The 19961-nt window shown below is 46.7% G+C and overlaps 1 protein-coding gene across 1 annotated transcript in view; it reads left to right on the top strand.

Annotated features, from left to right (window-relative positions):
* The first annotated feature begins 3817 nt into the window (after nt 1-3817).
* The window catches only part of LOC105466076 (neuropeptide FF receptor 1), a 31777-nt gene continuing 15633 nt past the window's right edge, over nt 3818-19961 (top strand). The window contains exons 1-2 of the mRNA XM_011714970.3: nt 3818-4035; nt 18642-18956. Coding sequence (XP_011713272.1) covers nt 4029-4035; nt 18642-18956 — 322 coding nt within the window. The 5' untranslated portion in view covers nt 3818-4028. The remainder of the gene's footprint in view (nt 4036-18641; nt 18957-19961) is intronic.

Here is a 19961-nt window from a genome sequence, read left to right as displayed (position 1 = left end):
TCAGCCTCCTAAGTAGCTGGAACTACAGGCACACAACATCATGCCTGGCTTTTTTTTTTTTTTTTTCATATGTTTTATAGAGACAGGGTTTTGCCATGTTGCCCAGGCTAGTCTTGAACTCCTGGACTCAAACAATCCACCCACTTCAACCTCCCAAAGTGCTGGGATTACAGGTGTCAGCCACCACATCCAGCCTCTTTCTCTTCTTATACAGACACCCATCTTATGTCATTAGGGTGTCACTCTTATGACTTGATTTAACTGTAATTACTTACTTCCTATCTCCAAATACTGTCACATTGTGGGGTTAAGAATTCGACATATCAATTTTGGGAGACATAATTCAGTCCAAAACAGGAGGAAAAAGACAGGGGGCACTTTTCTTTATCTGCATGGAGCAGCTTTTACCCAAACTGTCTGGCCTCCACCCATGACTTTGGGGATGAGGAAGGGCACTGTATTTAATGGCCTGTGACTTTTAATCCACACAGCAGCCTTGAGAAGAAGTAGTATAAATCCCATTTTGCAAATGAGGAAAATGAGGTTATAGGGTGTATTAATCCATTTTCACATTGCTATGAAGAAATACTTGAGACTGTGTAATTTATAAAGAAAAAGAGGCTTAATGGACTCACAGTTCCACATGGCTGGGGAGGCCTCACAATCATGGCGGAAGGCAAAGGAGGAGCAAAGGCATGTCTTACATGGTGGCAGGCAAGAGAGTGTGTGCCGAGGAACTGCCCTTTGTAATACCATCAGCTCTTGTGAGACTTATTCACTGTCATGAGAACAGCACAGGATTCAATTACCTTCCCCCATGATTCAATTACCTTCCACCGGGTCCCTCCCACAACACATGGGGATTATGGGAGCTACAATTCAAGGCAAGATTTGGATGGGAACATAGCCAAACTGTATCAGAGGGCTTAAGTGACTTACCCTGGGTCACACAGCTAACAAACAATAGAGATAGAATTCACACTCAGACACACTGCCCTGCCTGCTCTCCAAGGCTAGATCCATGGAATTTGTTTTGTCTGGTACCATGTGGACTTGACACTATAGGAAGGTTTTAATGGTAAAAGAAAAATGTCTGTGGAAGAGGAGGGAAAAGGAAGAAAAGGCTCTGTGATCTGGAACTATTCAAATAAAAAAGATGGTGGAGCAATTGACCATGAGGCACTAGAATCATGTGGCTGCTGAGGAAAGAAGGAAGGAAAGGGAAGAAAGTGAAAAAGTGAGACTGCATTATTCAAAGTCTAGTGCCTCCGGCCAGGCGCAGTGGCTCCTGCCTGTAATCCCAGCACCATGGGAGGCTGAGGCGGGTGGATCACATGAGGTCAGGAGTTCAAGACCAGCCTGGCCAACATGATGAAACCCCACCTCTACTAAAAATACGAAAAAATTAGCTGGGTGTGTTGGTGGGCGCCTGTAATCCCGGCTTCTAGGGAGGCTGAGGCAGGAGAATCGCTTGAACCTGGGAGGCAGAGGTTTCAGTGAGCTGAGATTGTGCCACTGTACTCCAGCCTGGGTGACAGAGTAAGACCTTGTCAAAAAAACAAGCAACAACAACAACAACAACAAAAAACCCAAAACAAAGTCTATTGCCCCAGTAATTATAGCTCATATTTATTGAGTACCTACATGTTCCAGGTACTGTTGTCAGGGCTTTATATATGTTAACTCATTTAATTCTCATAACCCTAGGTGGTAGGTACTATTATCCCTATTTTGTAGATGAGAGGAAACTGAGGCAAAAGACTTATAACTTTCCCAAAGCACACCAACTCTAAATGGCAGTGCTGGGCTATACAGACTTTACAGCACAGTGCCTCAATCTCTGCATTGCTCAAGGGGGCTTAATATGACCTGACACACTTCTGGGTTTTATCAGAGGGACTTCAAGAAATGTGAGCACTTCTACAGGGAGGTGGACTCAAGATAGTGATGAGATGAATAATATTTCTTGTTTACTGTCTATATGCAAAGCACTGTTTCACATGCTTTATATATAGTAACTGCTTTAATCTTCACAACCGTAGGAGATAGGTGCCATTATTATGCCCATTTTACAGATGAAGAGACTGAGGCAAGTCACAGAAAGAAAAAAGCCCAGTGAAATTCTTGTGTTTCTCCAGTAGAACAGCAGCATTGAAGAAGCAACTTCCCTCCCTCCTAACCTCTGAAGGGCTGCCCTAGGGGAAGAGAGAGGGACATGAAGGCAGAGGTACCCATTGCTGGGGATACTTCTTGCTGGGGATTAGGGTCAGAATGCCTGCTCTGGGTCAGGGTTAGACTCAATGACCTCTAAGGACCTTCTAGCTGTGAGACTGTGCCCACTGCTCAGGACAGAGGAGGAGCTAGGGAAAGAAGCGAGACTAGGAAGAATCCTGATGCCAACTGTTCCCCAGTGTCCAGTGAGCAAACTCCTGACTCCTAAAAAAAGGAAGGAACAGACTATTCACTTTCTTTCATCTGCCTAGAACATGAGATCTTTAAAAAAAAAAAAATAGATGGTACATAGTAGGTGTACATATTTTTGGAGTACATGAGGTGTTTTGATACAGGCATGCAATGTGAAATAAGCACATCATGGCGAATGGGGTATCAATCCCTTCAAGCATTAATCCTTTGAGTTACAAACAATCCAATTATGCTTTTTAAGCTATTTTAAAATATAAAATTAAATTATTATGGACTATAGGCACCCTGTTGTGCTATCAAATAGTCTTATTCATTCTTTCTAGTTTTTTTTTTGGTACCCCATCCTCCCACTACTCTTCCCTGCTTCTGGTAACCACATGCTTCTACTATGTCCATGAGTTCAATTGTTTTGATTTTTAGATCTCACAAATGAGTAAGAACATGTGATGTTTGCTTTCTGGGCCTGGCTTATTTCATTTAATATAATGATTTCCAGTTCCATCCATGTTGTTGCAAATGACTGAATCTCATTCTTTTTTATGGCTGAATAGTACTCCATTGTGTATATGTACCACATTTTCTTTATCCATTCATCTTTTGATGGACACTTAGGTTGCTTCCAAATGTTAGCTATTGTAAACAGTGTTGCAACAAACATAGGAGTGCAGATAGAACCTGGGATCTTTATTCATGTGACAGAAATTTATGGTTGTGTCTGCTGGGTGCCTGACAGGGGCTGGAGATGAGTATTCTCCAATTCTGCTGGAGGAACCATTTATTAAGCATCTACTATGGGCTGGGCTGAAACTTTGGTATCACATTTACTCCCCTCAAAATCATTTTTACAGATGCAGAAACAGTCTCAGGTGCAGGTATTTTTATAATAAGAAACTTTTCCAAGGGTATCACCCGGTGAATGCCTGGACTGGTTAATTCTAAAGTCGTGGTCACCTTGCAGACCTTGTCCCCATTCTGGGAGAGCCCGGAGCTGGTGGGGTTCCCCTGCCTCCCTCCCTAAGCCCTCCTGTTTTCACAGCTACCTCTCATCCCCTTCTCAGGAAGGCCCAGGGTGCTGGACCCCAGGCTGGGGTGGGCAAGGATGAGGAGTGGGGACAGAGGCTGGCATGTGGGGCAAGGGAGAGAGGCGCGGAATTACGGGACGCCGCTGCCAGGGCTGCAATGGGAGGAGGGGTGTGTCCCCTACTTCGGAGGGGCGCTCGGGCTCTGTGGAGACAGCGCCATGCGAGAGGCTCGGGGCGCCCTCGCTCGGCGGGCACAGGTGCGCGGGTGCCATGACGACTGCGTTGCACGAGCCCCCTCCTTCCCCTGGCCTGGAGGCACGGAGCGGCGGGCGGCTGAGCCCGGCGGGCAGCAGCGCTGCGCGGGAGCCAGTCAGCCCGAGGGGAGGGAAACCGGCCAGGGCCTGGGGCTTGGGAGCGCACGCCCCCTTCCCGCCTCTAACCGGACCGACCGGACCAGCGGAGAGTGGAGGCAGGGGCGCAGCCCACAACCAAGTGCCCGGGACCGTCCCTCCGCCCGCTGGCCCGAAGGCGCCCGCTGCCTCCCGCCATCGGAGACCGCCGGAGCCCGCAACAGGGGGCAGCATGGAGGGTGAGTGGTCCGGGGCTGGGATCCAGCGGTGGGGCCGGTACCCCAGGCATGGGGCCGAGGGAGAGGAGAGGGGCCGGGCAGCTGATCACCCACGGCTGTCCAGAGTCAGACGATGTGACACTCTGTTCGTGACAGAGACAGAGACACTGAGAGAGGGAGAGAGACCTGGGGTGCCCATGGGTTCATAGGGTGTGTGTGTGTGTGTGTGCATGTGTATGTGAGAGAAAAAGACAGACAGAGATAGATGGAGAGAAAGACCTGGTGGTGCTCTGTATTCGTTGTGTGTGTGTGTGTGTGTGTGTGTGTGTGTGTGTGTGTGTGTGAAAGAGAGAGACAGACAGAGACATAGAGAAGACACTGAGAGAGAGAGACAAAAGACAGGCAGAAAAACACTTGGGGGTGCCTCTGTATTCATGTTGTGCGTGTGTGTGTGTGTGTGTGTGTGCGTGAGAGAGAGAGAGAGAGAGAGAGAGAGAAAGACCTGGGGTGCCTCTGTATTTGTGTTGTACATATGTGTGTGCATGTACAAGACACACACACACACACACACACACAGAGAAAGAGAGAGACCTAGGGATAACTCTATGTCCGTGTTGTGTGTGTGTCCGCACACGGTCCCTGCTGTCTGAGCAGAGAATCATTTGAGACCAAGTGAGGAGGTGAGGACAGCTTGGCTGTTAGCTTCAGAGGAATTGTCACCCACTTTGTCTGCTTGAAGGGGTGGGGTTGTGGGGGAGATGAGATTCTAGAGGTGATATCCTCCATGCAGAATTTCTCTCCCTAGGGAAAGGAGAGTGAACTATGGACCTCACCTCCAGGATTTTAAGGGATAGTGGCCCAAGGCATAAGGCTGCTTGCTCCCACCTTACCAGAACCCTCTCTCAGCCATTGTGAACAAGGGGAACCATATTTAGGCTAAGAAACTGGAAAACCGAGGGCTGGTCCACTGTCTTGCTGAGTGTCTTTGAGATGGCGCCTAAACCCTTCTGTGCCACGGGTCACCCATCTATCAAATGCGGGAACTTAACATTCAACTGACTTCACAGGGTGTCTGTGAGGATAAAATAAGATGTGTTGTACAACCTGCCAGTATGAGACAGCTGCTGCAAGAGGTAATAAAACCCCAAAATTCCAATTAGTAATTGCAAACACTGCTGTTAAAAAAGAAAATCAAGTTTTATAGAAAATCTTGTGAGGCTGCACTTGTAGTTTTCCAATGAGCCAGGGTATGAAAAGCACACACACAAAAGAGGCAGGAAGGAATCAATAACCCAAGAGGAATCTGGAAGATTGGCAGGATCTGTAAGAATGGTGTTAGCAAAGACTGCAGCTCCAGTGAACAGAAGTCGGGGGAAATTGGCAAAGACAAGAGTGAAGAGCTTTCAAAGTCTAAGAATAACAAGAAGGAATCTGCTCTGGCTTAGGCTCGAGGGCAGGCAGAGCAAGGCACAGGCAATTTTACTTCAAATTGTGGAATAAAGAGGATAAGGAGGAGATTGAGACCCAAGATAGTCGAGTGATAGGAAGAAGACATCAAGTCACCTAAATGAGCTCACTCATTGTAGCCCAGACATATGACATCCCAGGGGCCCAGAGGTATTTACAGATACAATTATTGCTTATGAGGAAATTACAGAGAATGAAGGAAGTGCCAGAAAACTGAAGATGGGCAAATGTCCTGATTTTCAAAAAAGGGAAATATAGATTTTTTATTTAAAAAGCCTCTACACTGCTAAGATTAGTTTTGACCTCTATTAAAATTCCGGAAGAAATGATCAAACACAGTGTACACTTAGGAGACAACAAAGCACTTGCTCAGCTCAGAGTTTTTTCAAATTCTGAGCTGCACCCTTGCAAAGATGTGTGCCTGAGCATGTTCATCACAGTGCAAAATTGGAAACCATCCAGATAGCCATAAATTACGTAAATTAAATAAAAAATGAGACACACCTGCAATGGCATACTATGCAGACATTAAAAACTGTGCTTAGGATTTTCTTTATTGACATGGAAATATGTTCGCTACCTACTGTGAGTAATTAGAAAAAAACAGGTTTTTGAATGCATGTGTAGTATGATCTCCTTTATGCAAAATTACATAGGTTTATTATTGGAAATACACATATACAAGTGTATACACAAAGAGGTAGTCACTAACATCTTTGTTTGATTCTCCTGCTTCTGAAAGCAGACTCTAAGACAAGAGCTTGGGTATAGGGAGTTTATTTGGGAGATGATGCTGGGCAGTGGAAGTGAGGGAATGAGGAGAGTGAGATGAAGAAGGGAGAAGAGGCAAGAAATAGGTGCCTTAATGAGCTGGTTTTAGCTGTGGGCAACTGAGGGGTTCTATCCTGCTGGGGACACTCTGAGAAAAATGCAGCATGAACCCGAGGTTTACCGCACCTGAGAGGTGGTGTTGGCTGCTTCACCTCCCCACTGGTCTAGTATTGCCCCACTCCCGCAGTTTTGGGTTGTCCCTTTTTGTGACTTCAGAGAAAGCAGAGCAGAGAGACTCCCAGGTGCAGACTCGGTGGGTGCTGAAAATTTGAGGAACCATTCACCCCAGCTGATATCTTGGGGCCAATGGGATGTGGCAGGCAGAGAGCATCACAAACACAGGGGTTCTCTCCGGATGTGAGGGTTCTGTCATGTTTACTGTCTCTTTTAAGGTGCTCAGAATTCTTTGTTGTTGTTGTTGCTGTTTGAGACAGAGTCTCACCCTGTCACCCAGGCTGGAGTGCAGTGGCTTGATCTTGGCTTACTGCAACCTCTGCCTCCTGGGTTCAAGTCATTCTCTTGCCTCAACCTCCTGAGTAACTGGGATTACAGGCATGTGCCACCACACCTTGCTAATTTTTGTGTTTTTAGTAGAGACAGGGTTTCACCATGTTGGCCAGGCTTGTCTCGAACTGCTGACCTTGTGATCCGCCCACCTCGGCCTCCCAAAGTGCTGGGATTACAGGTGTGAGCCGCCACGCTCAGCCTAGAATTCTTTTATAATAAGCACACGAAACAAAAAAAGCATTTCAAAAAGAAAGAAAATAATGTATTGTTCATTAGGAGCCTATATTATACTCACTAAGAACAAATCCAGGAGCTCAAACAACTCAACAGCAAGAAAACAAAAAACCCAATTAAAACATGGTAAGAAATCTGAATAGACATTTCTCGAAAGAAAACATACAAATGGCTAACAGGTATATGAAAAAATGCCCAATATCACTAATGATTAGGAAAATGCAAGTTAAAACCACAATGAGACATCATCCCTACCTGTCAGGATGGCTTTTACCAAAAAGATGAATGATAAGTAAGTGTTGGTGGAGATGTGGAGAAAAGAGAACCCTTGTGTGGTGTTAGTGAGAATGTAATAAATTTGCACAGCCATTATGGAGAACAGTATGGAGGTTCCTCAAAAAGCTAAAAATGGAATTACCATATGATCCAGCAAGCTCATTTCTCAGTACTTATCCCAAAATCTGAAATTAGTTACTTGAAGAGATGTCTGCACCACCAGGTTTATTGCAGCGCTATCCACAATAGCCAGGCTATGGAATCAACTTAAGTGTATATCAAACGATGAATGGATGAGGATCATGGGGTATGTAAACACAATGGAATACTATTCAGCCTTTAAAAAGACAGAATTGTGTCATTTAAAACAACATGGACAATATTGGAGAACATTATACCACATAAAATAAGTCAAGCACAGAAAGACAAATACCACATGTTCTCACTTATATATTGAATGTAAAACAATAGAACTCATAGAGCCACAGAGTAGAATGGCTCTGTGGTGGGGGAGAATGGAGTGATGGTGGTCAAACAGTACAAAATTTCAGTTAGAAGAAACGGTTTTCTTTTTTTGAATTATATTGCATAGCATGATGCATAGAGTTAATAACAGAGTATTGTACATTTCAAAATTGCCAAAAAGGCCATGTACAGTGGCTCATGCCTGTAATCAGAGCATTTTGGGAGGCCAAAGCGAGCAGATCATTTGAGGTCATGAGTTCGAGACCAACCTGGCCAACATGGTGAAACCCCATCTCTATTAAAAAATACAAAAATTAGCTGGGTGTGGTGCCACACACCTGTAATCCCAGCTACTCGGGAGGCTGAGGCAAGAGAATTGCTTGAGCCCGGGAGGTGGATGTTGCAGTGAGCTGAGATTGTGCCACTGCACTCCAGCCTGGGAGACAGAGCAAGACTCCACCTCAAGAAAAAAAAAAAAAAAGATTGAGTCTGGGCACCGTGACTCATGCCTCTAATCCCAGCAGTTTCGGAGGGTGAGGCAGGCGGATCACTTGAGGTCAGGAGTTTGAGACCAGCCTGACCAACATGGTGAAATCCCATCTCTACTAAAAATACAAAAATTAGCTGGGCCTGGTGGCAGGCGTCTGTAGTCCCAGCTACTCGGGAGGCTGAGGCAAGAGCATTGCTTGAACCTGGGAGGTGGAGGTTGCAGTGAACCCAGATCATGCCACCGCACTCCAGCCAGGGCTACAGAGTGAGACTCCATCTCCAAAAAAAAAAAAAAAAAAAAAAAAAAAGACACAAACCTAGAGAATTAAATTCAGTCTCTCATGCTCAAAAGCTTTTTGTAGCTCTCTCGTTAATAACTGAAATTGCATTATTAGAGCTTTCCTTTTTCTAATTTAATGTCTGACTCCTTTTGAAATGCAAAAGCCCAAAAGAGACACAGCGCTTTGTTATGAGTCATTTCCTCATCCACGTGAAGAAGTTTATCAGAATATTTCCGAAAAGAAGATTCTGCTAGGGTTAGAGAGAGAGAGAACATTAAGTAACCTAGGACTCCAAGCGGTGATGCCTCGTTAGGAGGTAATGGATCTCTAAGGGGTTAGGTGTACTGTTTTATTACTTCTCAGCTGAGCACAGAGTGACCCTGGTTCTGCCTCTGGCCATTGTGTGCCTGCTTCAGGCAAGGTTTTAGGTGATATATGCACTGTTCATAAAGTGTCGGCTTTGTAGCAGAAGCCTCAGGAAGGCAAAGTTCCCCCCAAATCGAGGATCCCTAATTGCTGCTAATGGACCCTAGAGGTCTTTATATGTGACCTGATGATACCCAAAGAGGATGAGAAAATGGTTGGAGGTGGCAGAGCCTGAGCAGGAGCTCAAACTCAGAACATGTCTCCTGGCTTATTTGATGCACCCTGAATCCCAGAGCCAAGCAAAACCTGGAGGTCTACCACTACTGCATGCTGTATTCTTAGAGCAAGTCTCTTTTTGTCTTTGAGTTTTGATTTTCCTGTGAAATGAAGATAATTCTCCTTTCCTTGTCAGAGATAGCTTGATGTTATATAAAACATATTTCAACAATAATGAATAATGGAAATACTATCTAATAGCGCCTATGGGATACAGGTAAAGCAGTGCTTCTAGGAGAATTCATAGCCTTTAGTACCTAACTTACTTATCAACATTCATTAATCATATTTATGTTCTAGGCCCTGTGCCAGATAATGAGGAGCATTTCAAGCTGAACAAGGCATGGTTTCTACCCCTAAGACATTTCTAGTTTAACTAAAAGAAAAAAAAAAAATCTCTACACTTAGCTGAAGCAGGATGTGAAATGTGGCCAGGACTGCAGGTAAACTGAACCAGCAGACCTTGAGGAAGCAGACAGCCATTGAACCCAGAAAGGTGCTCTAGGCATATGTTTAGCCTTTTCAAGAGAAAGAGAGGGGAAATCCCTGCCTCCCCTTTACTTTCCCCTCCTCTCCCACCTTAAGCCTCTTCTACTTCCACTTTCTGAGGCCTGGAATTCTTTTAAATAGACTGGGAGTACAGGTTCAGTATGTGATAAAGGCAGTTCAGTTTTCACTGTGAGGTAAATGACTTGTATCAGAACCTTTTCTGAATACAAGTTTTGATGGGTAAAAACAGAGACCTCCTGGAGGAAGTAAGGAGAAATAAAAAGGGCTCAGAGTAGAAGAGAAGTGTAAAGAGGGGCTCGTTTGGGGGCTCTGGATGGCTGTATTGGCAACTCAGCCCTCAAATTATTTGGCCTTTGCCAATCCAAATGATTCTTGGAAGGGCAGCCTGCTCTCACTCACCAAAAAGAGGCCAGGCTTGCAAAATCCATGTTGCTGTGGTGGGTGCCTGGGATGGAGGGGCTTTGGTTCAGCCTGCAAGAGGAAGAGTAGGAGGCTGCAATTCTCAAGAGGCCTCCTTCCTCCTAGATCCTCTACCACATCTACTTTTTACTTTCCTAAGTAGTGCTAAGAAAGCTTTTGCCAAGGCTTGCTTCCCTGGGAACAAACCCAAATGAACTGAAACCACACTGCGACCTCCTGGTTCCACACAGCTGCCTGGCAGATAGCTAATGCTGGCAATAAGCAGTCTGAAGTTCCGCAAGGACCTCTGTAATTTACTCTGCTGTCTCTCTGAATGTATTAACAACTCCATGAGGTTGGGAGAGGCAGGAAGCCCAGGTCATCCACATTCGAAAGCCAAGGAGAACACAGAGATGAAGCAGATCTCCCCAGTTCTCTTAGGAATACCAAGAGGTGGCATGGGGGCTTAGGGTCTACTATCATCAGTCTCCCAGCCACCCCAAACTAACTATACCTCCCTTTAAAAATTGTACCAAAGCAGCTTTAAGACAAGTTCCCAAGCTTCTCCTCCAAACCAAGTTTCCCAGCCCCCTAACCTCTCTCTCTCTCCTTTTTTTTTTCCGAGATGAAGTCTCCCTCTGTTGCCCAGGCTGGAGTGCTGTGGTGCCATCTCAGCTCATTGCAACCTCCACCTCCCGGGTTCAAGCAATTCTCCTGCCTCAGTCCCCCCAGTGACTGGGATTACAGGCCTGTGCCACCACACCCGGCTAATTTTTTGTATTTTTAGTAGAGACGGGATTTCACCAGGTTGGCCAGGCTGGTCTCGAACTCCTGACTTTGTGATCTGCCTCCTTCCATCTCCCAAAGTGCTGGGATTATAGGCATGAGCCACCGTGCCCAGCCCCCAACCTCTCTTATATGCAGTCAGTGACCACCATGGGGCCAGCTCTCAAGGCCATGCTTTCCGATTCCTGGGTCCGTGTCCTTTCCTCTCTGCATGAGCACAGTCTCCGTGGAAGATTACATGGCCTGTTAAGAGACAGCATGTGGGATGGTGTTGGGGAGCGAGGTGAGCGCAAACATCTAATCTAGGGAACAGGAACCTTGGGGGGTCTATGGTGCTACCCCTGTCCATCTCTACCACTTCCTCTGACACTAGGATTCTGAACCTGGACTCTGCAGACTCCCAGGAGGTCCATAGATGACTAACTTGAATCCCCTTGTATTCACCAAGACACTAGGATTACAAGCAACAGAAACAAGTGCTGGCCGACCTAACCAACACTGGGAATCCATTGGAAGGGTGTAGGGAGGTCATCCAAGGGAAGGAAAAGCTGTATTATGAAGACTCAGAGGCAAATCCAAAGCAGAAGGGGTCTGATTGGCATCCTCTGGCCAGGGGTTGGTGCAGACTCCTGATGGACGGTCCCTCAAAAGCTCCATGTGAGGAGGAGGCTGACTCCCCAGGGGAAAAATCGGTACTCAAGAAACAAGGGGTCATGGATGCAGGGTGAGCCCAAACCCTCATGCCCAACACTCCCCTGAAAGTGTGTGTCAAAATCCAGGGCTCTTTTTGGGAGAGGATCCAATGCTTTTGGAGACCATAAATTCCTCCAGACAGGAACTGTTGATTGCCACAACAAAAGGAAGCCCTAGGAAAGCAGCTGTGAAGGAATCAAAATGCATCAGAGTCTTAAAGAATTTGATGACCCCCAAAATGTTAAGCCACACTAAACTTGACTGTGAGTGGTGGGAGGGCAGGGACTGTATGATTCAGTGGTTCTCAAATCTGGCTACACATGGAAATCACCAGGGGAGTTTTGTGAAAAATACCAGTGCCTGAACAACCCCATTCCCTGCCCATCATCCATATCACCCTACTACCCTGCAGAAATTCTGATCCAGTTGGAAGGGGCGGGATCTGTATTGTTAAAAGCTAGGTGATTTTGATATGAGTCGGGGCCAAGAACCAGTGACATCATCAGTATTTTATCACATGTATCAGAGTTTCCTTCTGATTAGAAAGGTTAGATGCAAGCTAGAAAAACCAAAAATAAAAATCACTTGAGGAAACACCACCCCTTGTGGACAAACAGTTATTTTTTCTGTTCATCTATAGTTCACATAAACGTACACTTTTTATACAGAGTACAGACTTATAATGTATGTACATACCATTTTGTAACCATTACTATGTCCCATGGTCAATACTTTCCCTGTCACCTTGAGACCTCACTCTGTTCCGTAGGGTAAACCGTGAGAAGTGGAATGGCTGGATCTGGGGGCGGGTCCCTCACCAGGGCTCTGGACAGATGTGCCTCGACTGTGAAGAGCTGGTTTGTTGTCCCCGCACCCTGCACCCCTCCCTACAGGGCACATCCATTCACTGGCCCGTACTGAATACTTCAATCGTCAATCTGTTAGACAGACAGAAGAAAGAAAGAGAGAAAGAAAAAGAAAGAAAGAAAGAAAGAAAGAAAGAAAGAAAGAAAGAAAGAAAGAAAGAAAGAAAGAAAGAAAGAAAGAAAGAAAGAAAGAAAGAAAGAAAGAAAGAAAGAAAGAAAGAAAGGAAGGAAGGAAGGAAGGAAGGAAGGAAGAAAGAAAGAAAGAAAGAAAGAAAGGAAGAAAGAAAGAAAGAAAAAGAAAGGAAGGAAGGAAGGAAAAAGAAAGAAAGAAAGAAAGAAAGAAAGAAAGAAAGAAAGAAAGAAAGAAAGAAAGAAAGAAAGAAAGAAAAAATAATAGAAAGAAAACAATCCCTAAATGAATGAGCTTAACCCAGAATCAGTCTGGGTGTTTCCCTGAGTTCACAGGCCTCCTACTGATGGCTTCATCCTTGTTACCATTTGCTTGTTGATCCTGGGAACACATTGGTGCTCCATCTCTTCCTGAGAGGTTGCCAGGGAACCCAGGCCTGGATGGAGAGGCTCTGGACCCACTGAAGAAAAGGTTAACCCAACAATCAAAGCAAAATTGCATTGCTTAGATTACAAATGAACTTGAACTTTTTGTTTCGTGTAGTGAACAGCCATCAGTCCTGTTCGTGCTGCATGGACTCGGCAGCCCTGTGTTGTGTTCTTCAGTGGGTTCAGCCCCTCTCCATCCAGGCCTGGGTTCCCTGGCAGCCTCTCAGGAAGAGGTGGAGCACCCATGTGTTCCCAGGATCAACAAGCAAATGGTAACAAGGATGAAGCCATCAGTAGGAGGCCTGTGAACTCGGGGAAACACCCAGACTGATTCTGGGTTAAGCTCATTCATTTAGGGATTGTTTTCTTTCTATTATTTTCTTTCTTTCTTTCTTTCTTTCTTTCTTTCTTTCTTTCTTTCTTTCTTTCTTTCTTTCTTTCTTTCTTTTTCTTTCTCTCTCTCTTTCTTTTCTTTTTTCTTCTTTCTTCTTTCTCTTTTTCTTTCTTTCTTTCTCTCTTTCTCTCTCTCTCTTTCTCTCTCTTTCTTTCTTGAGGAAGAGTCTCGCTCTGTCACCCAGGCTGGCATGCAGTGGCACGATCTCAGCTCTTTGCAACCTCCACCTCCCGGGTTCAGGCGACTCTCCTGCCTCAGCCTTCTGAGTAGCTGGGACTACAGACGCCCACCATCATGCCTGGCTAATTTTTGTATTTTTAGTAGAGATGGGGTTTCACCATGTTGATCAGGCTGGTCTTGAACTCCTGACCTCAGGCGATCTGCTCGCCTTGGCCTCCCAAAGTTCTGGGATTACAGGTGTGAGCCACCGCGCCTGACCAGGGATTGTTTTCTTATTCGCACTTCTTTCAGTTTGTATTATAAAAAATTATGCTCACATCCGTTGTGTGGCTTATAACTATCAGCCCCGCTGCTGCTGCCTCACACGGAGTGCCATGTGTATGATGTGATCTCAGTTCTCACAGGTCACCTCATCAAGTCCTCAGCACAGCCCTTCTTTGGTAAGTGTTCATTTATCTCCATTTTACCAATGAGGAGTCTGGCTTCCAGGGAGGTGACATGACCTACCCTAGGTCACACCCAGAAAATGTCTGTTTTTCTGTTTTATTTTATATTTTATTTTTTGAGAAAGAGTCTTGCTCTATCAGCCAGGCTAAAGTGCAGTGGTGTAATCACAGCTCACTGCAGCCTTGACTTCTCAGGCTCAAGTGATCCTCCCACCTCAACCTCCAGAGTAGCTGGGACTACAGGCATGCACCACCACACCTGGCTAATTTTTGAATTTTCTGTAGAGACAGGGTTTCACTCTGTTGCTCAGACTGGTCTCAAACCCCTGAACTCAAGTGATCCTCCCACCTTGGCCTCCCAAAGTACTGGGATTACAGGGGTGAGCCATGGTGCCTGGCCTGTGTTTCTATTTTAAATATGAGAATACTGGGTTCACACAGAGGTAAGGAGGCAGGAAGAAGGGCTGAGACTTCCCAGACTGTGTGTATCCACTCGAGGTGTCTTTGGCTCAAGGCTTTTAATTTTGTGGTTCTCAAACCACAGTGTGCATTGGAATCATCTGAAGGATGCTTTAAAATGTAAAACAGAGATAGCTGGGCCCCAGTCCCAAGGGTTTCTGGTTCCCAAGGCCAGGGTTGTGGCCCAAGAATTTCTGTTTCTAATGAGTTCCAGGTGATGCTGACATGGGTGGTCGGGACCCCACTTTGAGAATCACACACCCTGACCTCTCCTGGGTACCCCAGAGACAACCATTATCACACCCTGAGACGGGGAAGCTCCTCCAGTAGAGGAATGGCTTCACTGGGTTCAGTGGATAAAAATTTCATAGGCTGTAATTACAAGGGCACCCGCCAGATCCCAAGAAGAACAAGTCCAAGGTGTCAATGAGGTCTCTGGCCGCTAGCATGCAGCCCAGATGGGGTGGGAGGCCTGCCTGCCTCCTGGGGAATTGCCAGGAATGGGAAGGAGTTTTTCCTCCTTAAGAAGGGATTCATGTGCAGTGCTGGAATCTGGGCCCTGTCCAGAGATGATGCCCAGGCTCAGCTGAGGCTCTAGCAATGGGCAGGGTCACTCCCAGATACTTCTCAGGACACTCTTCAGAAGATGAGCTTACTTGAGGGTCAAGTGAAGGGTAGTGGGGGACATGGACTGGAGTCCAGCCTGAAAGATTCTGGTAATTTCCTCTGCCCATCCACACCCACAGATCCCCCCAGTCATGGGAGATGATTCAGAGCTAATTTTGAGGCTCGGCAGCGGTAAGCAAGTCTCCCAACGGGGTCTGGGATGAGTGATGCCTCTCATGGGGGTTCTTTCTGGAGGGGCCTGGAGAAGACCTTCCAACATCAGCACTGCCTGCCTGCAGCAGGACCCTCTCACCTGATTTCAGGATCCACCTTCCTTTCTCTTTTTCCTTCCTACAGATATTTATTTATTCCATAACTATTAGCTATTTATTGAACCATTTACTTTGGGCAGGCACTGACAAGACACTGAGGACACTGCCACCACCAAGACAGAGAAGATCCTTGCTTTGCATATGCTGTCAAGCATGGGGAAAAAGACAATCAATCTAGAAACAAACAAACTATTGACAGATTGACGAACATAAACCAGATGCTGTGGGAAGACAACATTTATGCTGAGAGCTAAAGGAAGGGACGAGCAAAGACCCTGGGGTTGGAAGAAACAGGAGTGTGTGAGGAGCTAAGCAGATGGCAAAGTGACCAGAGCATAATGCGCAAAGGGGTGAGGTCAGAGAGATGTCAACAGGGATCAGACCATGAAGTGTTTTGGAGGCCTCGGAAAGGAGCATGGATTGTATTTAAAATGCAATGAGGGTTGGGAGGCTGAGGCAGGTGGATCACCTGTGGTCAGGAGTTTGAGACTAGCCTGGCCAACGTGGTGAAACAGGATCTCCACTAAAATTACAAAATTAGCTGAGTGTGGTGTCGTGCACCTGTAATCCCAGCTACTCGGGAGGCTGAGGCAGGAGAATCACTTGAACCTGGGAGGCAGAGGTTGCAGTGAGCCAAGATCGAAGCCATTGCACTCCAGTCTGAGCAACAGAGCGAGACTCTGTCTCAAAAAAAAAAAAAAAAAAAAAAAAAATTGCAGTGAGGAGTCTAGGCAATGATCCTTAGTGTCTGCTGAAAATATTATGTTAAAAGCTGATGGCACAGTGGTTCATGCCTGTAATCTCAGCACTTTGGGAGGCCAAGACAGGAGGACTGCTTGAGCTTAAGAGTTCAAGACCAGCCTGGGCAACATAGTGAGACCTCATCTCTACAAAATAACCTTAAATGAACCCAGCTTGGTGGTGCATGGCTGTCGTCCCAGCTACTCAGGAGGCTGAGGCAGGAGAATTGCTTGAGCCCAGGAGGCAGAGATATATCACCTGAGCCCCGATTGAGCCTAGCACCACAAAGAGAAAGGCCACTGGACATAATCTGATCAAGACTCTAGATCTGACTACCAAGTGCAGGTAATACAGTGGACAGAGAGCAGAACATGTAAAATGACATCATGAGGAAGCAATCAGAAAAATCCAGCCTGCAGAAGCTCTACAGAACAACCACTCAGTCCATACGACAAATATACTGCAGAAGGGAAAAGAGACAGAGTGGGGACCTGTGAACTAAAAAAGACTTTGGAATCATGTCAACCAAATGTAGTATGGGGATAGTGGTAGATTTTATCATAATGGACCTTAATGAATCACACTTCCATGTCCACACCTCTTCTGCAATGCTATATTGCTTTTCTTCCTATCAAGAGGTGAAACTATCCACTGGCTTGAATCTGGGCATCCCTTGTGACTTGTTTTGGCCAATAAAATGTGACAGATGTGATGTGAAAATTCCAGAATCTCGGTTTTAAGAAGCTTGTAGCTTCTTTTCTTGCTTTCTTGGAACCCTGAGACCACTGTTCTCTGAAGAAGCCCACACTAGCTTCCTGGAGGATGAGAGGCTACGTGGAGAACTGAAAGACATCCCAGCCAATCGCCAGCACTAATCACCAGCCATGTGAGGGACACCTTGGACCTCCCAGCCCCAGCTTAGCCAGCAGATAACTACAGCAGCTGCATGAGAGTCCCAAGAGAGACCGGGAGAAGAACTACTCTGCAGCCCTGATGGTGCCAGCTCACTGGCCCTGCTCCCCTGAGGGTCTTTAGCCTCCAGGCCCCCAGCCTCCATTGAGCCTCCAGGCCAGTGGCTGAGTTCTGGGTGTGACAGAAAGATTCCGTAGGGACTCTTCATCCCCTGGAACAGGCCTCATTCAGTCCCAGAGGAAGGCAGGAGGAGAGTTTATGAGACAACATCATGAGTCACCCCAACTAATGACTTCCCAGAAGAGCTGTGGTTGGACACTGAGCCTTCCCTTCGAAGCAAGCCTGGGGAAACACACACCAAAGCCTGGTCCTAATTCACAGACACACAGAGCAGGGCCAGCTCTGCTGCAGCATCATCATGGGACCTTGAGCAAGTCATGGAACCTCTCTGACCTCCAATTCAAACGAAACTAACACCTTAGGGTAATTCAATGAGGGTTTAAAAAAAATACAAAAGGAAACAAATGAGGCTAACACCTAGTGACTTACATCATGGGATGGCTCAGAGAGCTAAATAAAATAACAGATGTGGAAGTGCTTTGTTAAATGCTATGCAGGCAGAACAGCTGATCACGGGACAGGAGGAGGCAAAGGTCGAGCAGGAACCTCTGCTTTGGATGTTCTGCTGAATGTGATGTGCCTCTGCTCCTTAGCCCTTGTTCACAGTCCCCCTTCATTCTCCCTTTCTCTACGGCCTTCTTGCCTTTCTCAACTAAAGTTCCGTGGAGGAGATGAAGGGGAAAAACATCAAAGAGTTTAAGGGCATAATAATTGGGTTCCAGCGGAAAACAAATGGTGCACTCAGAAGGGGTTTAAGTGAATAGAGTTTAATGGAAGAGGGGAGCGGTAAGAGAACCAGCTAGAAACAGTGAAGCACCCAGGGATTCACAACCACAGGAAACTGTTACCATTTGCAGGCCTATGAGTGCAAGGAGAGGGAAGAGCGTTACTGTAGTCATGCGAGCGCTAGAGCCATGAAAGGGGACTCACCCAATAAGAGCAGGCTGTGGCCGTAGGAAAAAACAGCTGCTGGAAGAATTGGGCCAGGCAGGAAGGGAGTCAGAAGACAAATACCCTGACCTCTCTCTCTGTTCCTGCCCTCCCATCTCCTTTGTGCCTGGCATTGGCTGAACCCAGCTAGAAGCCAGAAGACAAGAGAACCAGGGCAATGCAGAACTTAGAGGTTAGCCTCTGGGGCACACAGCAGGGCCAAGAAAGTTGGAACCTAAATAGGGTGGGGGGGGGTAATAAAGAATAACCCACAGTGGAGAATGAGTTATGGGCAAGACAGGGCATGAAGTACAAGATCAGGGTTTGAGTGGTTTTAGGCTGAAAGTCTTGGATCAGTGCATCCAGTTGCAACTGGAGCTGGAGACATACTTGGGGGACCAGGGCATGGTTAAGATTGGGATACGGAGGGTCTCATTAGTGGTGAGAAATTGGTAATCTCTTCTTTGCCTAAGGTCCTGACCCACATATTCCTTTGGTCCTAGGGGAGCCCTCCCAGCCTCCCAACAGCAGTTGGCCCCTAAGTCAGAATGGGACTAACGCTGAGGCCACTCCAGCTGCAAACCTCACCTTCTCCTCCTACTACCAGCACACCTCCCCTGTGGCGGCCATGTTCATTGTGGCCTATGCGCTCATCTTCCTGCTTTGCATGGTGGGCAACACCCTGGTCTGTTTCATCGTGCTCAAGAACCGGCACATGCGTACCGTCACCAACATGTTCATCCTCAACCTGGCCGTCAGTGACCTGCTGGTGGGCATCTTCTGCATGCCCACCACCCTTGTGGACAACCTCATCACTGGTGAGTGCAGGCAGTTGGCAGCAGGAGTGTCCCCCACCCACACTTCAACTTCTCAGATAAGGCCAGAAATCGAAGCTTGAAAGACAGACATCATTGCTGGGCTGGCCTCTTGGCCATGCCATGGTCTCGAACTCTTAAGACAGTCTTGGAGCTGAAGAGTTAGACTAGAAATAAGAGATATAATGAATTCCCTGTTTTCTTTGTGCCTGGCATGATGTTACTTTTCATGCATTATCTTAATTCATCCTCACAACAATCCAATGAAGTAGAGTTTATGGTCCTCCCCATTTTATGGAAGAGGAAACATGCTCAGAGTGGTTTAGAAACTGGTCTGGGCCGGGCGCGGTGGCTCAAGCCTGTAATCCCAGCACTTTGGGAGGCCGAGACGGGCGGATCACGAGGTCAGGAGATCGAGACCATCCTGGCTAACACGGTGAAACCCCGTCTCTACTAAAAATACAAGAAAATTAGCCGGGCGAGGTGGCGGGCGCCTGTAGTCCCAGCTACTCGGGAGGCTGAGGCCGGAGAATGGCATGAACCCGGGAGGCGGAGCTTGCAGTGAGCTGAGATCCGGCCACTGCACTCCAGCCTAGGCTATAGAGCGAGACTCCGTCTCAAAAAAAAAAAAAAGAAACTGGTCTGTAGTCACACAGCTAATAGGTGTCAAGGTCCACATTCTCACACCCATACTTCTAATTATTGTATTATACCATTCAGTCCCACTCTCTCATGGAGCTCCCATGGGCAGAATTAGAGCCAATGGGGAGAAGTGGAAGGGAGGCAGGTTTCCTCTGAGTCAGGAACTAAAACTCCACTCATCTGAGCTGGAAATTGATCAGGGCACAGAAGACAGTCCTGCCTGTAAGTAATGAGCTCTCCATCCCTTGGAGTGTCTAAGCAGGGACTGGCCGGCCACTCAGTGGACCACTTGACCTCTAAATTCCTGCCTGTGCATCCTGCAGATGTCAGAACAGCACCATCTACTCTCTACTCTCTCATGCGACT

Source organism: Macaca nemestrina, chromosome 9, assembly GCF_043159975.1.
Source record: "Macaca nemestrina isolate mMacNem1 chromosome 9, mMacNem.hap1, whole genome shotgun sequence".
NCBI lineage: Eukaryota > Metazoa > Chordata > Mammalia > Primates > Cercopithecidae > Macaca > Macaca nemestrina.
This window is presented reverse-complemented; position numbering and strand designations above follow the sequence as displayed.